The sequence below is a fragment of the Cygnus atratus genome, chromosome 2 (genome assembly GCF_013377495.2).
Source record: "Cygnus atratus isolate AKBS03 ecotype Queensland, Australia chromosome 2, CAtr_DNAZoo_HiC_assembly, whole genome shotgun sequence".
NCBI classification, from domain to species: domain Eukaryota; kingdom Metazoa; phylum Chordata; class Aves; order Anseriformes; family Anatidae; genus Cygnus; species Cygnus atratus.
In genome coordinates, this window is record NC_066363.1 from 132,363,138 (window position 1) to 132,380,371 (window position 17,234).

At 37.6% G+C, this 17,234-nt stretch overlaps 1 protein-coding gene across 1 annotated transcript in view; it reads left to right on the plus strand.

Moving 5' to 3' along the window:
- The window catches only part of RALYL (RALY RNA binding protein like), a 224,467-nt gene extending 218,195 nt beyond the window's left edge, over window positions 1-6,272 (plus strand). The window contains exon 8 of the mRNA XM_035546265.1: window positions 6,232-6,272. Within this exon, the coding sequence (XP_035402158.1) occupies window positions 6,232-6,249 (18 nt within the window). The 3' untranslated portion in view covers window positions 6,250-6,272. The remainder of the gene's footprint in view (window positions 1-6,231) is intronic.
- The last annotated feature ends 10,962 nt before the right edge of the window (window positions 6,273-17,234 follow it).

A 17,234-nucleotide genomic window follows, 5' to 3' on the forward strand; every position in this document is an offset into this window, starting at 1 on the left:
CTCAAAATATTAGATGTTGTCTCCAGCACTAAATTCAACCATATTTATCACAAATCTGCCCACACAGAGCTCTGAGAAATAAAAGATATATTGGTCCAGGGAAAAAGGAGTATTTGATAGGGCTTCTCATTCTTCCTGATGACTTTTATAGGGCAAGCAAGTGAAATAGAGCATTTCAATACAAAGGATAGGAGTTTGTTTTCATTGCTGAGTAAAACAGCCGTTCTCACATGTACTCACGTAAGTACTAACACTTCAAAGCAATTAAACTGTTCACTGAGCAGAAAAATGATTCTGTAGTGTTTTCAGCAATTAAAGTATGATTGACAGAGTACAAAAGATAATGATTAGTTTTCATCATTTGAAGGAAGATTTAAAGAAGGTGCAACTGTTTCATTTAATTATTCTTTATTAATATTAACCGAATTGTAATTCCGTCCATTTTTATATGCAGTGACTATTCTATCACTAGCTCATTCTAAAATGTTTTGGTTTAGTGCCATAATTTTGTCTGTCCGGTTTTGCATAGTCTTACAAATGGCACTAGCAAACCCATGATACATATTCATATCTACTAACATCTACTAAACTGAGCATTTATGTTTAATACAGAGTCATTATACTAAATCACCTATATAACTCAGGATATTCTATGATTCTGTTTTTGATCAATGGCAAGCTGAATATGAGTCAGCAACGTGCCCTGGCAGCCCAAAGGGCCAACTGTACCTGGGGTGCCTCAGACACAGCACTGCCAGCTGGTCGAGGGAAGAGATTGTCCAGCTCTGCTCTGCATAGTACTGCGTGCAGGTTTTGGTGCTGCAGTATAAGTCCATAAAAGACCAAAAAAAACAAGATAAGTCCATAAGACCATGTCCAAAGGAGGGCTACAAAGATGGTGGGGGGTCTAGAGGGGAAAGCACATGAAGAGCGGCTGAGGTCCCTTGGTTTGTGCAGCCCAGAGCAGAGCAGGCTGAGGGGAGGCCTCATGGCGGCCTGCAGCTCCCTCACGAGGGGAGCGGAGGGGCAGGCGCTGAGCTCCGTTCTCTGGGGACAGCAACAGGACCCAAGGGAAAGGCATGGAGCTGGGACAGGGGAGGGTCAGGCTGGGTGTTAGGGAAAGGTTCTTCACTGAGAGGGTGGTCGAGCACTGGGACAGCCTCCCCAAGGCAGTGGGCATGGCACCGAGCCTGATGGAGTTAAAGAAGCATTTGAACAATGCTCTCAGACACATGATATGATTTTCGGGTGATTCTGTGTGGACCCAGGAGTCAGACTTGATGATCCTTGTGGGCCCCTTCCAACTCAGGGTATTCTATGAATTCTGTTACTTAATCAGAGATTTTATGCTTTAAAACAAGGGACAAAGTGCACAGGTTATTTCAAATGAACAGAGCTGTGCACGGGTTATTTCAAATGAACTCAGCTGTGGAGTCAATGTGATAGGTAACACAAATTCAAGTTTCTTTGGTAAGCCCTGTTTGCTGCTTGTGAATTTCCATTCATGATGATGAATGAATGCTATGTAAACCCCAATAGCAGGACATGCCCTGAGGATACTCTAAAAACATAAATTACAGTTTATTGCACTCAGTGTGAGTTGCCTGCTTAACAGAAAGGAAGGATATTGTCTTGGGTTAGATCTTGCAAATAAAACGGCAATGTGCACTACTGCATTGTTTAATGCATCCTGATTTTTCTCATGTGGGGGAAATATCTGGAACAATAATGGTTATCCAAGATTTGAGTTAAAAAAAAAAAAATCTGTTCTGCAAATAGATTCAGTTTTTCACTTCTTTGGTTGTCCAGATGGTTACATTTCATAATTAGAAATATATGTATATATTAGAGATTAAACACTATGCCATCGTAAAGAAAATAATAGTGGCATCTTTGGCTCTGGATTCAGTATTGTTATTTGTACAGACAGCAGGATAGAAGTGAGCAACAGATGCAACCAAAGCAATTACTCCATGGCTGCAATCTGAGATAGTGCTAGGATGAAGGCAGGTCTTGTAAGTGAAAGGACAGTGTAGAAGCTGCATTTCAAAGGGGCTTGCAGATGTTTTGCAAAAAGCAATGTATAGCAGTCATGTAACCCATGGTCGAAGCCTAGCCAGACACCAGCAGCAACGTGGGAAGGTGTCAGGCATTGAGTTATTTGCCTGCAGAAGTGCAACTTTGCCTGAAACCAAGCAGGAGTCAGAATTAGCTGCAGCTGTCTCCCTTCTAGCTACTAACTCAAAAGTCTAGTCTTGAGAACTGGGTTGTCTGGTAAGGAAAAAACTAGGATAGCAATGGGAAGGATACTTAAGGCTTTGGGTTTCAAGCCTATGTGTATGTGTATAGTCATCCATTCATCCACTGTTCAGCTGCATTTTTCTGGGAATTTCTAAGGTTAATGTTATAGTGAAAGCTGTTCAGAGCAGTCGATTGCTTAAAAACAGATGCATTTTGTCAGATGAACATCTTGCGTATACTTGTTGGGTGCTCTTATTGCATGTAATTATTGGGGGGTAAACCATACAATAAATTCTGTAATGTCCCTATTCTGTGGGACATTTCTATAAATATTTTTTTTAATGTATTTCAAGGGAAGATGTTAATCATTTACATCTGTTCGGTTATTTAGTCAAGGTGCATTCTTTATACACCCTTCCAAGGACATATGCAGAATTTATACTCTCAGTAAGATTTATACTTATACATTTAGGTATGGAAGATGAACATGGGAAAGAAAGTCCAGCACACTTTTCCAATAAACTCTATTAGAAGTAAACTAGAGATTTACAGGGAACAAGGAACATACCCTTGTTGTTTACCCTTTTATTTTCAGAACTGTAAGGAAGAACGAATAAACCAGAGCAACAAAAAGTCTGAGCTCTGTTTGGGTCCAGCTAGCAGAGATCAAAAGTCACAACTCCCACAGAGAAATGAAGTCCACCTGACTGAATTTAGAAAAGTCAACAGCATCTGCTTGGCCACAGAACGGTGGTCAGCATTACAGCTTCCAACTATCTGGGGAGGCTGGGGAGACAGGGAGTGGCTCACCCAATTCTAAACAAAATAAAAATAAAAATAAAAAATAGTGCCTTGTTGTCTTTAACACATATTGAGTTTACTTTCTTGTAAATGCTTTTAGGAGAAATACTGAGTGCAAACTATTCTATTGCATTGTGCTTGATGACTATGAAGCACATATCTTAGAAGGAGTGGGCCCCTGGTTGGTTGTCTGACGGCTAGCCTCTCCCCCAAAAAACGTCATTAACTTGCAGGGCATTCCTAAAGATCTACAGATGTAGAAAGTGGAACTATCTAGGCTTTGAGGGGAGGCAAGTGATGAGAATGTTAAACCTTTAAAAGACAACATAGAAAACTCTATAGATTTCTACTGAATTTTACTTGATTTTATCTGAATTTTTACTCCATTATTTTTATTGATTACAGTTTGGGTCCCCTTAAGTAGAAGAGCACTTACATTTAATCAGGTTTTAATATTTAATGTTGGCTTTCTAATGTTATATATACTGTGGCAGTACAAAGTTAAAATTAATTGAATATGGTATAGTTGGTGTCTGGTAAAATGCTAGAAGGATAATACTGGAACTATAATAACAGTAACAGTAGCATTTCTGGAAGTCTGAAATACAGTGTCATGCCTAAGAAGAGTGCTTTCAATAGCTCATGCTCACAAAGCCAGCCATACAGGGGAAGAAAACAGCAGAAATAATTTCAGGTGGAAAATGAACTAATAAATATTCCATAACCTACCTCCAGCTTTTTTCAGAGATTATGATGGCAATTAGGATAGTATATACTGTTTCTTTGATATTGTCTATAGCTGCCAGGACTTCATGTTCTGTTGGGATATTCAATTCATTAAATGCAGTACGTTCAAATCATGCTTTTTAAAGTATTTTTTCTGTTAGAACTACATCAAATGAAAGCCATATTGCTAGCTTAAATGTAATTCAGTTCATCCTTGTTGTGTCAGGATGTTTTATATACATGTAATGGGAAGGAAATGAAAAGATTAAAAAATATATTAATCATGTGGTTTTTTTAATGTCATCAGCACTACCATAAAGCCAGCTGATAAATAGCATGCTACTCAGAAGAAAGAAATAGAATAAAAATAGTATTATATTACACTAGATTAATCATAGCACTGGGTTACTGTCATTCTAAGGAAAATAAAAGCTTGACTATTTCAGATTGTAAAGTTTCTTCTCAGTTTTTAAGATTATTTGCCTTAAGAGGCAAATAACCAGCCCATGTATTGAAACAAGAACATGGGATTTTGGGCCGGTGGGGTTGGTAAATTTTTATCATTGTTTCTAAATGACAGCAAAGCAGCATTGGTGACTTGGATCCAGATGGTTAGCAGTAACGCTTCATAACAGTAATCTAATGAAGCTTTTTAGTGCTGGTGACAGGTAAATGCTTGAAAGGTTTATGGCAGGGAAAAAGCTCCGATAAATAACTTGAAACTCTGTCTCTCTTCTTACTTGCATAATTATTGCTTTTTATAATAACATAATGGTACAGCAAAGCATAGGTGACGAAACAGTGAGAAAAGAGGAACTCTCTCTAGAGCTAATAGGATATACAACAGAACAGCAGGCTTCTTACTTCTTGTAAGATGAATAGCTACTTAACAACCATTAGTCCTCTTGAAGACTTAGGGAGAGCATTTAAAATCTTTTTCATGTAGTTACTCTGTCCAGGGATCAGCAGCTAAAAATAGAGGAAGACCAAGATTTTTCTCTATACAAGTAGAGAATAATAGTTTCAGAATATTTTAACTGAAAGAAAAAAGTTCTGGGATCTCTCACATGAGCTTTCACCCTAATCCTGTTTACCTGGAAAGGGTACAACCAGAAATCTGGCACTGTCTTTACAACAAGGGGGAAATCTGGTGGCTGACTGCTTCAAAGAGAAGGAGACCAGTCCTGAAGGGACCTAGATATTTCTGATGAAACCTTTTTCTTTGGAAAACTAGGTTGTCAGTAAATTGAATTTTTAACATAAATCATCCCCCTTTTTTTTCTGGGGAAGAAAAAGGCAGACTTAAAACACAGTGGAGGAATGGGAAATTGGTTGAAAAGAATATCTGGAAAATTTTCCGATTTTTATAAGAGGTTCACCAGGTTGTGTCAGCTGTTTTGCTTCGGTTATAGAAAATTATATAAGTGTAACAGAAAAAAAAAAAAAGAGGAAAAAGAAATTGGCAACAAGATTTTTTTTCCTGTCAAAAGTAAAATAAAAATAAAAATAAAAAAATATTAATAATAATAATAAAAACTTATGTTGAATTTTTCACTTTAAAAAAAAGAAACTCTCTATTCCTGTTAACTTTTTCTACTGTTAGTTTTCCAAACAGATGTGACTGGGAAAGCATTGTCAGTTTTCATGTGGGTAGGTGGTGCTGGTATGTCTGGTGTTTCCCTGTGGAATCACTGAATGACCAGCTGAAGCTGGTAGCATTTGTGGGTCCCATAGCAGGATGGAGATTTTTAGATGTGATCTGCCTCAGGCCTCTCCTGGAAGAGTGACCCTCAGAAGCATTGTTGACACTGGATTTTTGCTGTTTCACACTGTGGCTGGCAAAACAACAAAAGAAATCAAAGAATATGCAATTAAAGCCTAGAACACGTACACAAATAATAATAAAATAGACAATGTTAAAGCTGCTGAAGAAAGACTCATCAACCTTGTAACAATAAGCATTGCTGAAAGCACACACTCAGTGTAAATGGTGCAGAATGAGATTTATAAATAGTGCAATGGGACTGAGCAAAGAATCTTACATGCAATTTATTTAGATTGAAGGTTATTATGCAAATAAAACATTTCATTGCAAAGTGTCTAAGAAGCGTTCTTATATTTTCTGCTGCTAAAAGAGAAAGTATCCAACAGTTGTTCACATAGCATTACTGAGGGGAAGCTTACTTCAGCCTCAACAGCTCTTGCTTGATTCACTGTGGTTATTTTGGGCCTTGTGGTCTAACTTACAACTGCTGCACAGTCCTGGCTGTCCACTGCTGCGGGTCCACAATCTGCCCATTAGCCCTCAAAGTTTTAAGGTGTGAAAGTCTGATGTATATTGATATTTGACTGATTTATGGAAAAAAAAAAACTCTTTTTCCCTGTAGTCTTGGCTTCCTTTTGAGGATCTGCTGAAATAAATTCTCTGCCTTCATACTAAAGCAAACTTTTCTTATTTCTCAGTTTCTACAGATCAAGTGATGAGATGCCATGTGTGAATCCCCTGAAGGCTGAGAAGAGAAACTCTGACTTCCCAACAGAAAATTGTGAACCGTGGTTTCTTACTGGCAAGACCTTTGATTCAATTTGTACAAAAATGCAATTTACTTATTAAAAAGGACATTACTGTTAAAATATTAGAAATTCCATTTCTTATATGTTCTAAGCTGTACAATTGTCAGATTTTTATGGTTTAGATTGTAAATGTGTTTTTCTCTGGCTAATTATTGGTATTATTTTTTTAATTTCGATGTCTTAAAGGCCAATGTACTGTATCATAATAATATGAAGGACATATTTAACAGATGTGAGAAACACTGTATTCAAATGTATATTTCTAAAAGCTATTTTTATGATTAGCATGTTTTACCATATTTAGAGTCAGTTGATATTGCACTTCTTTGTTTACAGCTTAATTCAAACAAGATCATTATAATTAGTGTCACACTTAAATACTTTGTATGGTATTTTCCATTATTTTATTTATTATATTTGTCATTTAAAATAATCATGTTTACTAATAGAGATAGCTGATAAAAAGTAAAAATGACAAAATATGAGAGCAATCCTTGATAAACTGTAAATTTGGTCCACTTGTTAATCCCTTTAATCAGCTAAGTGCTTTCTGTGATGCCACTCACTAGGCAGTTGTTACAGCTGTATCTGCAAATCTTTAAAGGCAGTTTTTTGTTACCATATGAGAAGTTTACACGGAAGCCAATTTCCTGTCTAGCCAGGTACATTCCTTACAGGCTGTCAATACCTGAGAGCCTAAGTCGTCTTACTGATTGTTTTATTGGTTGTTTTATTTTTTGGCAGTAGTCTTTCCACTCTCAAACTCCTAACACCTTTCTACAAGCCTGAAGTTGGAATAATTAATTATTACAGATGTTGTAGGGGTAATCTCATCATAGAGTTTCTGAATAAATATTTCCTTTCAAACAGAATGGATGGATTATTTCTCTTGCATTACTGAGATATTAAGGGTAACATAGCATGGATGATATGGGTACAAGGTCTTCTCTGAGTAGCAACTTGTTCACCATCCCAAAGCTAGGCCTCCTTAGTGCTGCAGATGACATGAAATGAGGAAGAGATATTTATTTACATTCTTAGATGAGATATACTCCTATAGAAAGAGACATGTCTTTAAAGTAATTGAAGGAGGAAAAAATAATTTAATAGCAACAGCCTTCCAAGAATGAGAGACATCTTGGAAGATGAGAGATGAGACATCATTTACATATTTACACTATGTAAATACCCTTCCCATTCAAATGAAGTTCAGACCTCAGTTGTATGGCAGTCTGGAGCTTATCAGCCCTGACTGATATCCTTTGCCAGGGTATCTGGTGTTTGGTTTCATCCAACACCACACAGATGAACCTTAGCCTCACCCTATATGCTTGAAAGAGAAAGAGAAAGAGAAAGAGAAAGAGAAAGAGAAAGAGAAAGAGAAAGAGAAAGAGAAAGAGGGAAAGAGAGAAAGAGAGAAAGAGAGAAAGAGAGAAAGAAAGGTACCAGAGAAATCCTATAATAGATCAAACTTTCAATTTCTATAAAAAAAACAGCTGTTTGTGAGATGCTAGGTTCACCACCAAAAAGTGGGGTTATGAGGAGGTGGGAGCTCAAGGACTCTGGTCAGGTTTCCAGCATGGGAACCATCATCACAGAAGGAGTGATATTCTTCAAATATTTGGAAGAGCACATATGTGAATTAAATTATCTATAAATGAGTGGGAATTTACTTCACTAGATTATGTAACATACCACTTTCACTTACATTTGTGTATCTTACCTTTAGCTTGTATATTGTCTGTAGAGTTACATGAGTTTACCAGAGAGCTGAGTAGTATCTAGCTACTTAATTAAGGAAAGAATAATATAAGTAGTTACACATGAACATTAGCAATTGCAAACTCAGAATGTGCCAAGGGTGACAGTCCCAGAGAAGTAAAAAGAAAAGATATTACTTCTGTGTAAGTGAAATGTTAGGTCAAATCAAAAGGTGAAATATTTCTCCACTTTCTCCACTATTTCTCTGCATAGTATAGGTTATGATCATTTTTAACGGCAAAAATGCAACAAAAATTGTCACCTCAGGATCTCCATCTTTGGCTGACAGTTAAAATAAGTCCAAATCTTAGCATCTGAATGGACTTTTTGCCCATTTGAGTTATGTAAACTGCTGGCTGATTCTGAAAGACACAGAATGTCATCCAAGAAGCAGATCAGTTTTGATACTGGTGTTAATAATTACATATGGGAAACAGTTAGATGTGTTTACCACCTCCATTCTAAGTGATCTAATAATCTATAAAAAACAACCTTAGATTTTTACAAACATCTTTCCAAACATTATCCTTAGAGTATATATAGTATATATTCACAGAAATGATTTCACAGTCTTAATATCAACCCTTTTTCACACCACAGTTTAAGTTCAGAATATATTTCAAACACAAAAAGAAACCTTTGATAAGATCATCATAAGGCACTGTTTCATTTGCAACACAGAAGCTTGTTGTGCCAGGCAGTCTATTACTAGCGAAGTTTCTAAATGGCATGTTTGCTTCAAATCACCACAAAGGATACTGGTAGCTTCAACAGAGCTTGATAGTTCTATTCTTGTCATGTATGCGGTATGCTCAGTGTTATTTGTCATTAATACATGAATGGTACATCTTTACATTGGTTTTGTTAATTTTGGTTTTTGTTGCTTTTTTGTTGTTGTTGTTTGTTTTTGTTTGTTTAATATTACTCATCACTTGCAATATGGAAGAATAGGAAACATAAAGGATCTTGTCAAGAAGCTTGGCTAGTCAACAGTCATATAAAATGCTTTATGGGCAGTCCTGAATTATATAAATTTATTTTTTACAGAGACCTACATGCTCTGTGTATTTCAGATATTTGTTTCAAGACTGTGCAGCTGCATGAATGGAAAATATTTACTAAAAAAGCTTTAAAGTTTGGATCAATCAATAAAAAATATTTTTACTTTTGTAAACTCATATATTGTTGCTGTTCTTATTAGTTTTCTCTGTAGATCCACTTTTCGTTCTGAAAAATCATTGTAATTAAACTATGTAGATAACTACAATATTGTAAGCAGTCATGTTTTTAGTCAATACCACTGCAAGTCAAAATTTAAACATTCAGGGTTTGCCCATGTAGAGCAGATTAATGTGTCATTACAGTTTTCTTTAAAATGCTGTAACATAATTTTTACATGTCTGTAAATAAATATTTTCTCTGATTTATGCATTAATTCAATTTTGTAATTTCTTCTGCTGAACTGTGACTCTAAGGAACTTTCCAGGAAAAATATGTTTCTCTCATGGAAAAATACCATTTAAAGTTCTGAGACAATATGGTGCTTCACAGACTTTCCAAGCAGTAATAATAGAAACAGAAATCCATAGTAACAAGTATTATTCTTAAATAAATAGGAGAAAAATGTGCTAAATGCTGTTACCATTTTAACTGTTTAAAAAAACTTAAAGACCATTCCTGTCTTAAAAAAATGTCAGAGAAGAAATGTGACAATCTTCCTGAAAAGAGGATTTGATGAGAGATTGGAGGGGGGGGGAGAGCAAGGTCCAGTAAGTTTCACAGGAATTGCACAGAATTTATAGAAATGAAGAATGCATTTTATTCATCTTGGAATCATGTATTATCAAAACAGCATGAATATAACTTACGAAAAATATGTAAAGAACCATTAATATTTTTCTGTTCAGTATTCAAAGTTTTTTATTTATTGTTTATAATTTCATTCACAAGGTGCCGTTATTCACAAACTAAAGAAAATTGATCTGTGAAGTCTATGAGAAAGTTTTTTAAATGATACTGGAATTGTTGAGAACCAAGACTGTCAAGAAATACATATGATTTATATATTATATTTAATTTTCACATTTGCAAATATGTCATCCTTATTATTACAACTATGCCAGATTTTCCACAAATTTCATAAAATTTACAAACATTTTAATCTTATTATATTGGGTACAGGGCCATTTCCTAATTCAGAAAAAAACACTGCTACAGATTAAATAGTAGTTGATTAAAGTAATTTCAAATTCCTTTATAGTGGAAAAGGAAGTCTGAATACCTCCATTCCCAGAAGTTTCTGATGTACATTTTCAGAAAAATCCTTAGTGATCTAGAAAATTTAAATCACTAATATATCTGATTTGAGAGGAAAATGGATAATAAACTAAAATAATTTCTTTTTTTTTTTTTTTGTACTTGTTTGTCAAGATCTTATGTAATTAACATCATCAAGAAAATGAACTCTGTTAATCTTAAATCATGCATTGGATAATACTGGGCATGAAGGCAATTCTTGCTGAAATTAGGGCATCAATCCATGTTAGATGGATAAGTCAAACAACTTTACCACTTTATGGACACAGAACCATTCTGAGACTCAGTGACTGTAAGGACAAATAAAAGTATTTCTTAGTTTTGAACTTGTTCGGAAAACCACTATAAAAATGATGCAAAATTATTAGAGGAGTGGTTAGAGGAGTTTTCCATTAAGGTAATGGAATCCTGTCTCTTCTTTAAGAGTCCTACAGGATGGCTCTAAAGCAAAGTGTTGAAAAGATTTTCTTCTCACAAAAAGTCTTCCCTTTGAGACAGTAACCTTGCTCCATATCAACATAACTTGAGGCTTTTATTATCCCTGAAATAAACATGTAGGATTTCTCCATAGTAAGATCTCCCCAAAGTCACCCACCCAGATCCAGCAGCCTCAGATCAGGAAAAAATGAATAAAATATAATCTCTATACAGCTAGGCTACCACACAAGAGGAAGGATGTGGTGAAGCTAAAGACATTGGGACAACCTAAACTACACAAGAAGATGTCTGATTTAGCCAGTGAGTGCCAATCTTGAATCAGCTAAGGACAGACTTGACTAAGGATTGTCTATTCCTAGAGAAAAGAAAGTCTAGCCAAGGATATGACTAAAGTTGCAGGAAAGATTCTGTACACTAAGTAAACCCAGCACAATTTGACAAGTTAGTGCCTTTGCTCTGAGCATTTCTCGGCAGTGAAATGTTTGGGCATGGAGATGAGAGAGAGAGAAAGTAAAGGCATATGCATACAGCATTTACAGCCATTACAAGGAACATTGCTGGAAAACTGATAAGAAAAGTGTTTAGAAAAATCACAGAATGCTATAGCAAATAATCAGTTATTGTTTTTTTGGATGGTGGGGTTATTAACTCATTAGAGACAAAATGGACTGATGTTTTACATCGATACGTATTTTCGGGTTGCTATAGTGAGTATTTCTTTGGTTAACCTCTCAAAGAAGGGTTGCTGTTCCATACTTCTGCGAACAGAATTAATCCACAATTATCACATCACATTTATCAGAAAAACTAGTTCCCATAACATCCCATATAAATCCAGCTAAGCAAGAAAAAGTATTTCAAATGGTTACATTTAAAGCTTTCTAATACTATCCAGCTAGGTGTACTTAACAGCTAAAGTAATGAGAAGCTTTGCTTGACCACTCTATGGTGTATTACTATATGTGAATGTCTATGATGTATAGCTATGTATATAGGAAAAAAAATTCTATTCCTCAATTGCTTTGTGCTTTGGATAATTAGAAATTTTTCTCCTCAACTAGAGACAGCTAATGTTGTGGAAAATAAGAATTGAACTCATCCTGAGGTTAACTGCTGATATCAGTCATTGAGTACCTTCAGTGCCTACTCTCACTGGATTCTTAAGCAGAAAATGTAATTGGTGCTCACCCTATAAGGAGTTACAGCAACAGTTAACATGTAGATTGCAGTTGCTGGTATTGCTCCTGCTGCAGTACTATGTATGAAGTCCAGAAGCATAGCTTTCTTCCCTGTCTTCCACAGACCACAGTAGAGGAAGAGAGGATATACAGCATGGTAGGGCTGCGACCTGAATGAAGTGGTTTACCTGTGGATGACAGGAAATCAGTCAAAGGGGATGTGCTACTCACTTTGACTTTGAAGAAATACCCCTCACATTGCTTGCTGAGCATGTTTAGTGACTATTAATTTTCATGTCTCTACCTGTGATGCCGATATTATATTTTCAGGGGCTAAGCCTCCAAATTTGGGGGTGATTATGATTGAACTTTCTAAGAATTCATTTCTCCAGAAAGCAAAGTACATGGAAAGTTAACTCCTTTCAGAATTTTGGCCATGTTTAATCACTTGAGGGGATAGAGATTTAATGAAGGTTTGTTTACTTGAGTGGTTACATTAGCAGTATGCTTCCATTGATGAGGAAACTGTGGGTGGGATACCAAAGTTTCTGACACAATTTAAATGCCAAACTCCAATAAAATGTTCCCTGGTCCTGTGAGGGAAAGGACCATGTAATCTAGCAAACACGGTAACTGGACACTACCAGTAGAAAAATTATCTAGACGGCAGCCCAGGCTCTAACCACATTCATTAAATGGCTGATTTTGTGCCAGAGGTAACTGGATGCTTTATATTGTGTTAGCCTTTCTCCACAGGTAAGTGATTTTATAGTTTTTCAAAATAGTTTTTCATTGTGAAAAATAGGTAAAACAGTTCAGGTAAATGAGGTAGCACTAACTTAAATCAGCATAGAATCTGCCAACAGATATAACAAGTTGTTGTCTCTCATATTCTGTCCTCTATCAGTATTCTACTTAACGCAGGAGAAGTAAGTTTTATTCAATGTGTGGTAACAGGCAAATAAATGCCTAGACATTTCTTTCCTTAGTTTTGTACAGGACAACTTTCAGTGGTATATGCCTTGAGATTTACTGGGTTTGTGGCGACACATTGCATTATTTGTGATTAATGTATCAGTGTGTGCAATGGTGTTTTACAAATCTATTCACTGAGTGCTATTATTTAAGGAAGCGGGCCTCAGAGAGCAAGTATCATGCCATGTCTCATGAACACAAAAGTGTTTTTTTGACAGCAAGCTATATAAAATCAATTGTGATGATTTCAAGGATGAGTGACCTTTCAGTTTTTGATATTTCTCCATTTCCGTGAGGACCATTCGTAAGTGAATTGCATGTTCTGAGTGCTTTTTGCAGTAAGCCAACAAGGTAGAAAAACTGTAATCCAGCAGGGCTAAATGTGACTCACTTTGAACAATTTGTTCCAAGATGGTTTGGGAAGATCCAAGACATGTCACAATATAGCATGATAGCAAGAGACAATAAGAAAAATGGCAAAAATCACTGCCCATGGAATTGCATGTGGGTAGCCATGTAAACAGATGACATCGCTGACTGCTCTATCAGATATGGACTTCAAGTTCAAGAGAAGCTCTGTGAAACTCCATGCAATGCAGAGCTACAAAGAGAGAACTTTTGCTGCCTACTCAAGTGAACAAAGGACCTGAGCAGATATTAGATTTCCAGCAGTTTCCTCAGACAGCACTTTTCGAAGGTGTCTTTCTACAGTGGACAAGTTCAAACTTTTTTTCTATCACCTGCGTCTCCACTTTGGGTGCATTTTGTCCCATTTGTTAAACTACAAACTTTTTCAGAGAAGAAAAATGCAACAAAGTGGTCTCCTAGGAATAAAGAGCATGACTGAGTAGGTATGTGTGCACACACAATATGCACAGCCCATGGACCTGCAGGTGAAAGAGATGCTTTTCCATCCCCACTGCTCAGGGAAAACTCCTTGAGGACTGTGAATCCTCACTATCTTCAGTGAGGTAGCAACAGGCTGAATTTGGAGGATTAAAACTCTCACAGAGCTTACAAGCTCTTCTTTAAAAACATTTTTATATGCAGACTTCAAGCAGTCTCAGAAGTTTAAATCCTTTCCTGGCTATAGACAGGGACTCAAGGGCACAGGAAGGCCATTTAGCTGGCTCACAAAGTTTTTTCGGTTGGTAATAGCAAGAATCACAGAGGACTAAACAGGACCTAGACCTGGTAAAACCGTTACAGATTAAAAGACTCTTTGGTACTACAATAGATCAGATCTTTCTCTTTATGGACAGAGATCTAAAACTAAATAGTCCACATCATGCTGGATATAAATTTTTACAGATGCGAATAAACAACATTAGAATGGAGACTAAGTCATAAATTATATCTCACTTTCCAGCAAAATATTCCAGTCAGGGTGGTTCTAAGTTGACAAATTGTTAATCATGTTTTGGAGCAAAATCATATGTGAAAGCAAAATTATGTAATCTTTCCAGGCTATGGTGATATTGAGTATTTCCTTCACCAATGATAATCAGATTTTAGTAGTCTCCATAGAAATGCAGATGAAAAATTAGAAAGCCGTGAACATATCCAACTGCAAATTTAGAAATGCATAACACTAAGTATGTGTCCCCATAAGGCTTGGTTTTCAGGACTGCTGAGAAAACTAAGCTAACATTTGCCATTGAAAATAACAGGGTTTAGTTACCATGAATAATCATGACTGAGAAAGGATCATGCTACTGTGGCATGTTGTCTCTGAAAAAATATCCCAACTTTCATATTCTTCAAATACATTTTTTGATTCAAACAAATATGAAACTTGGTAAAATAATGATTGTTCTATGTTTGTTCTTGTATGTTAGTAAACACTGTACACATTAATAAATAATGAACTTCAAATCACTTGAGGCCAGAAATTTTCCAGACAGGTTTTGGCCTAAAGACATAGAATGATCGAATGGTTTGGATTGGAAGGGACCCTTAAAGGACCCTTATGTAGTTCTATCCACCCTGCCATGGGCAGGGACACCTCCTACTTGACCAGGTTTCCTAAAGCCCAATCCAAACTGGCCTTGAGCACTTCCAGGGATGGGTCATCCACAGCTTCTCTGGATAACCTGTTCCAGTGCCTCACTCTCATACTGAAGGATATCTAATATCTAATCCTTCCTAATACCTAATCCAAATCTATCTCTTTTTAATTTAAAACTGTTACCCCTTGTCCTATCACTACACTCCCTGATAAAGAGAACCTCCCCAGCTTTCCCGTAGGCCCCCTTTTGGTACTGTAAGGTTCTTATAAGGTCTCCCTGGTGCCTTTTCTTCTCCAGACTGAACCCCAACTGCCTCAGCTTGCCTTCATAGGAAAGCTGCTCCAGTCCCCTGATCATCCTCATGGCCCTCCTCTGGACTTGTTCTAATTGGTCCATGTCCTTGCCCTAACACAGGTGCACTTGGCCTTGCACTTGGCCTTGTTGAACCTCACGAGGTTCACACAGGCCCACCTCTCCCTCTCAAGCCTGTCAAGTTCCCTCTATATGGCACCCCTTCCCTCCAGTGTGTCGACCGCACCACACAGCTTGGTGTCATCAGCAAACTTGCTGAGGGTGTACTTAATCCCATTGTCCATGTCACCGACAAAGATGTTAAACAACGCCAGTCTCAATAGCAGCCCCTGAGGAACACCGCTCATTACAGATATCCAACAGGACACTGAGCCGTTGAATGCAACTCTTTGAGTGCAACCATCTAGCAAGTTCCCTTCCCCACCGAGTGGTCCATCCATCAATCCATGTCTCTTCAATTTAGAGACAAGAATGTTGTACAGGACAGTGTCAAACGCTTTGCACAAGCCCAGGTAGATAATATCAGTTTCTCTTCCCCTATCCACATACCAATGCCATAACCCTGTCATAGAAGGCCACCAGAATTGTCAGGCATGATCTGCTGTTAGTGACGACATGTTGGCTGTCACAAATCACCCCCTAATTTCCCACATGCCTTAGCATACTTTCCAGGAGGATCTGCTCCATGATCTCACTAGGCACAGACTTGAGACTGACTGGTTTGTAGTTCCCCAGGTCTTAATTTTTTCCCTTTTTAAAATGTGGGTTATGTTTCCCCTCTTCCAGTCAGGTGGAACTCCACCACACTGCCGCAACTTCTCAAATATAGTGGCTTAGCAACTTCATCCACATGTTTCCTCAGAACCCATGGATGTATTTCATGAGGTCCCATGGACTTCTATACCTTCTAAGTTCCTTAGATGGTCTCAGACCTGATCTTCTCCTACAGTGCACAGTTCGTCATTCTACTAGTTCCTGCCTTTGCCTTCAGGAACTTGGACTATGTGGCTAGAGCAATTGACAGTGAAGACTGAGGCAAAAAAGTCATTCAGTTCCTCAGCTTTTTCTGTATCCTGGATAACCAGGTCTCCCATTACATTATGGAGAGGGTCTACAATTTCCCTGGTCTTCCTTTTATCACTAACATATCTATAGAAACTTTTCTTGTTGTCCTTGACATCCCTAACCAAATTTAATCCTAATAGGGCTTTAGCTTTCCTAACCCAATCCCTGCCTGCTTGGATGATTTCTCTGTATTCTTCCCATGCTACCCCCTTTTCCTGCCTGAGTTTGGTCAGGAGCTCCTTGTTCATCCATGCAGGCCTCTTGGCATTTTTGTCTGACATTCTCTTTGTTGGGATGCATAGCTCCTGAGCTTGGAGGAGGTGATCTTTGAACATCAAGCGGCTTTCTTGGGCCCCTCTTCCCTCCAGGTCTTTATCCAATGGTACTCTACCAAGCAGATCCCTAAAGAGGCCCAAGTCTGCTCTCTCAAAGTCCAGGGTAGTGAGCTTGCTGTACAACCTTCTTGCTGCCCTCAGAATCCTAAACTGCACCATTTCATGGTCACTGCAGCCAAGACTGCCCTTGAGCTTCACAATCCCCACCAGCCCCTCCTTGTTGGTGAGAATGAGATACAGGACAGCACCTTTCTTTATTGGCTTTTCTATCACTTGGAGAAGGAAGTTATCAATGCATTCCAGGAATCTCACAGATTGCCTATGCCTGCTGTGTTGTCCCTCCAGCAGATATCAGTGGTTGAGGTCCCCCCTGAGGACCAGGGCTTTGAGGCTGCTCCTAGCTGTCTACAGAGCACCTTCATTAAATTGTTTTATATTTGGCAGTGGGATGACCATGAGCCAGCACTGTGCCCTTGTGGCAATGAAGGCCAATGGCATCCTGG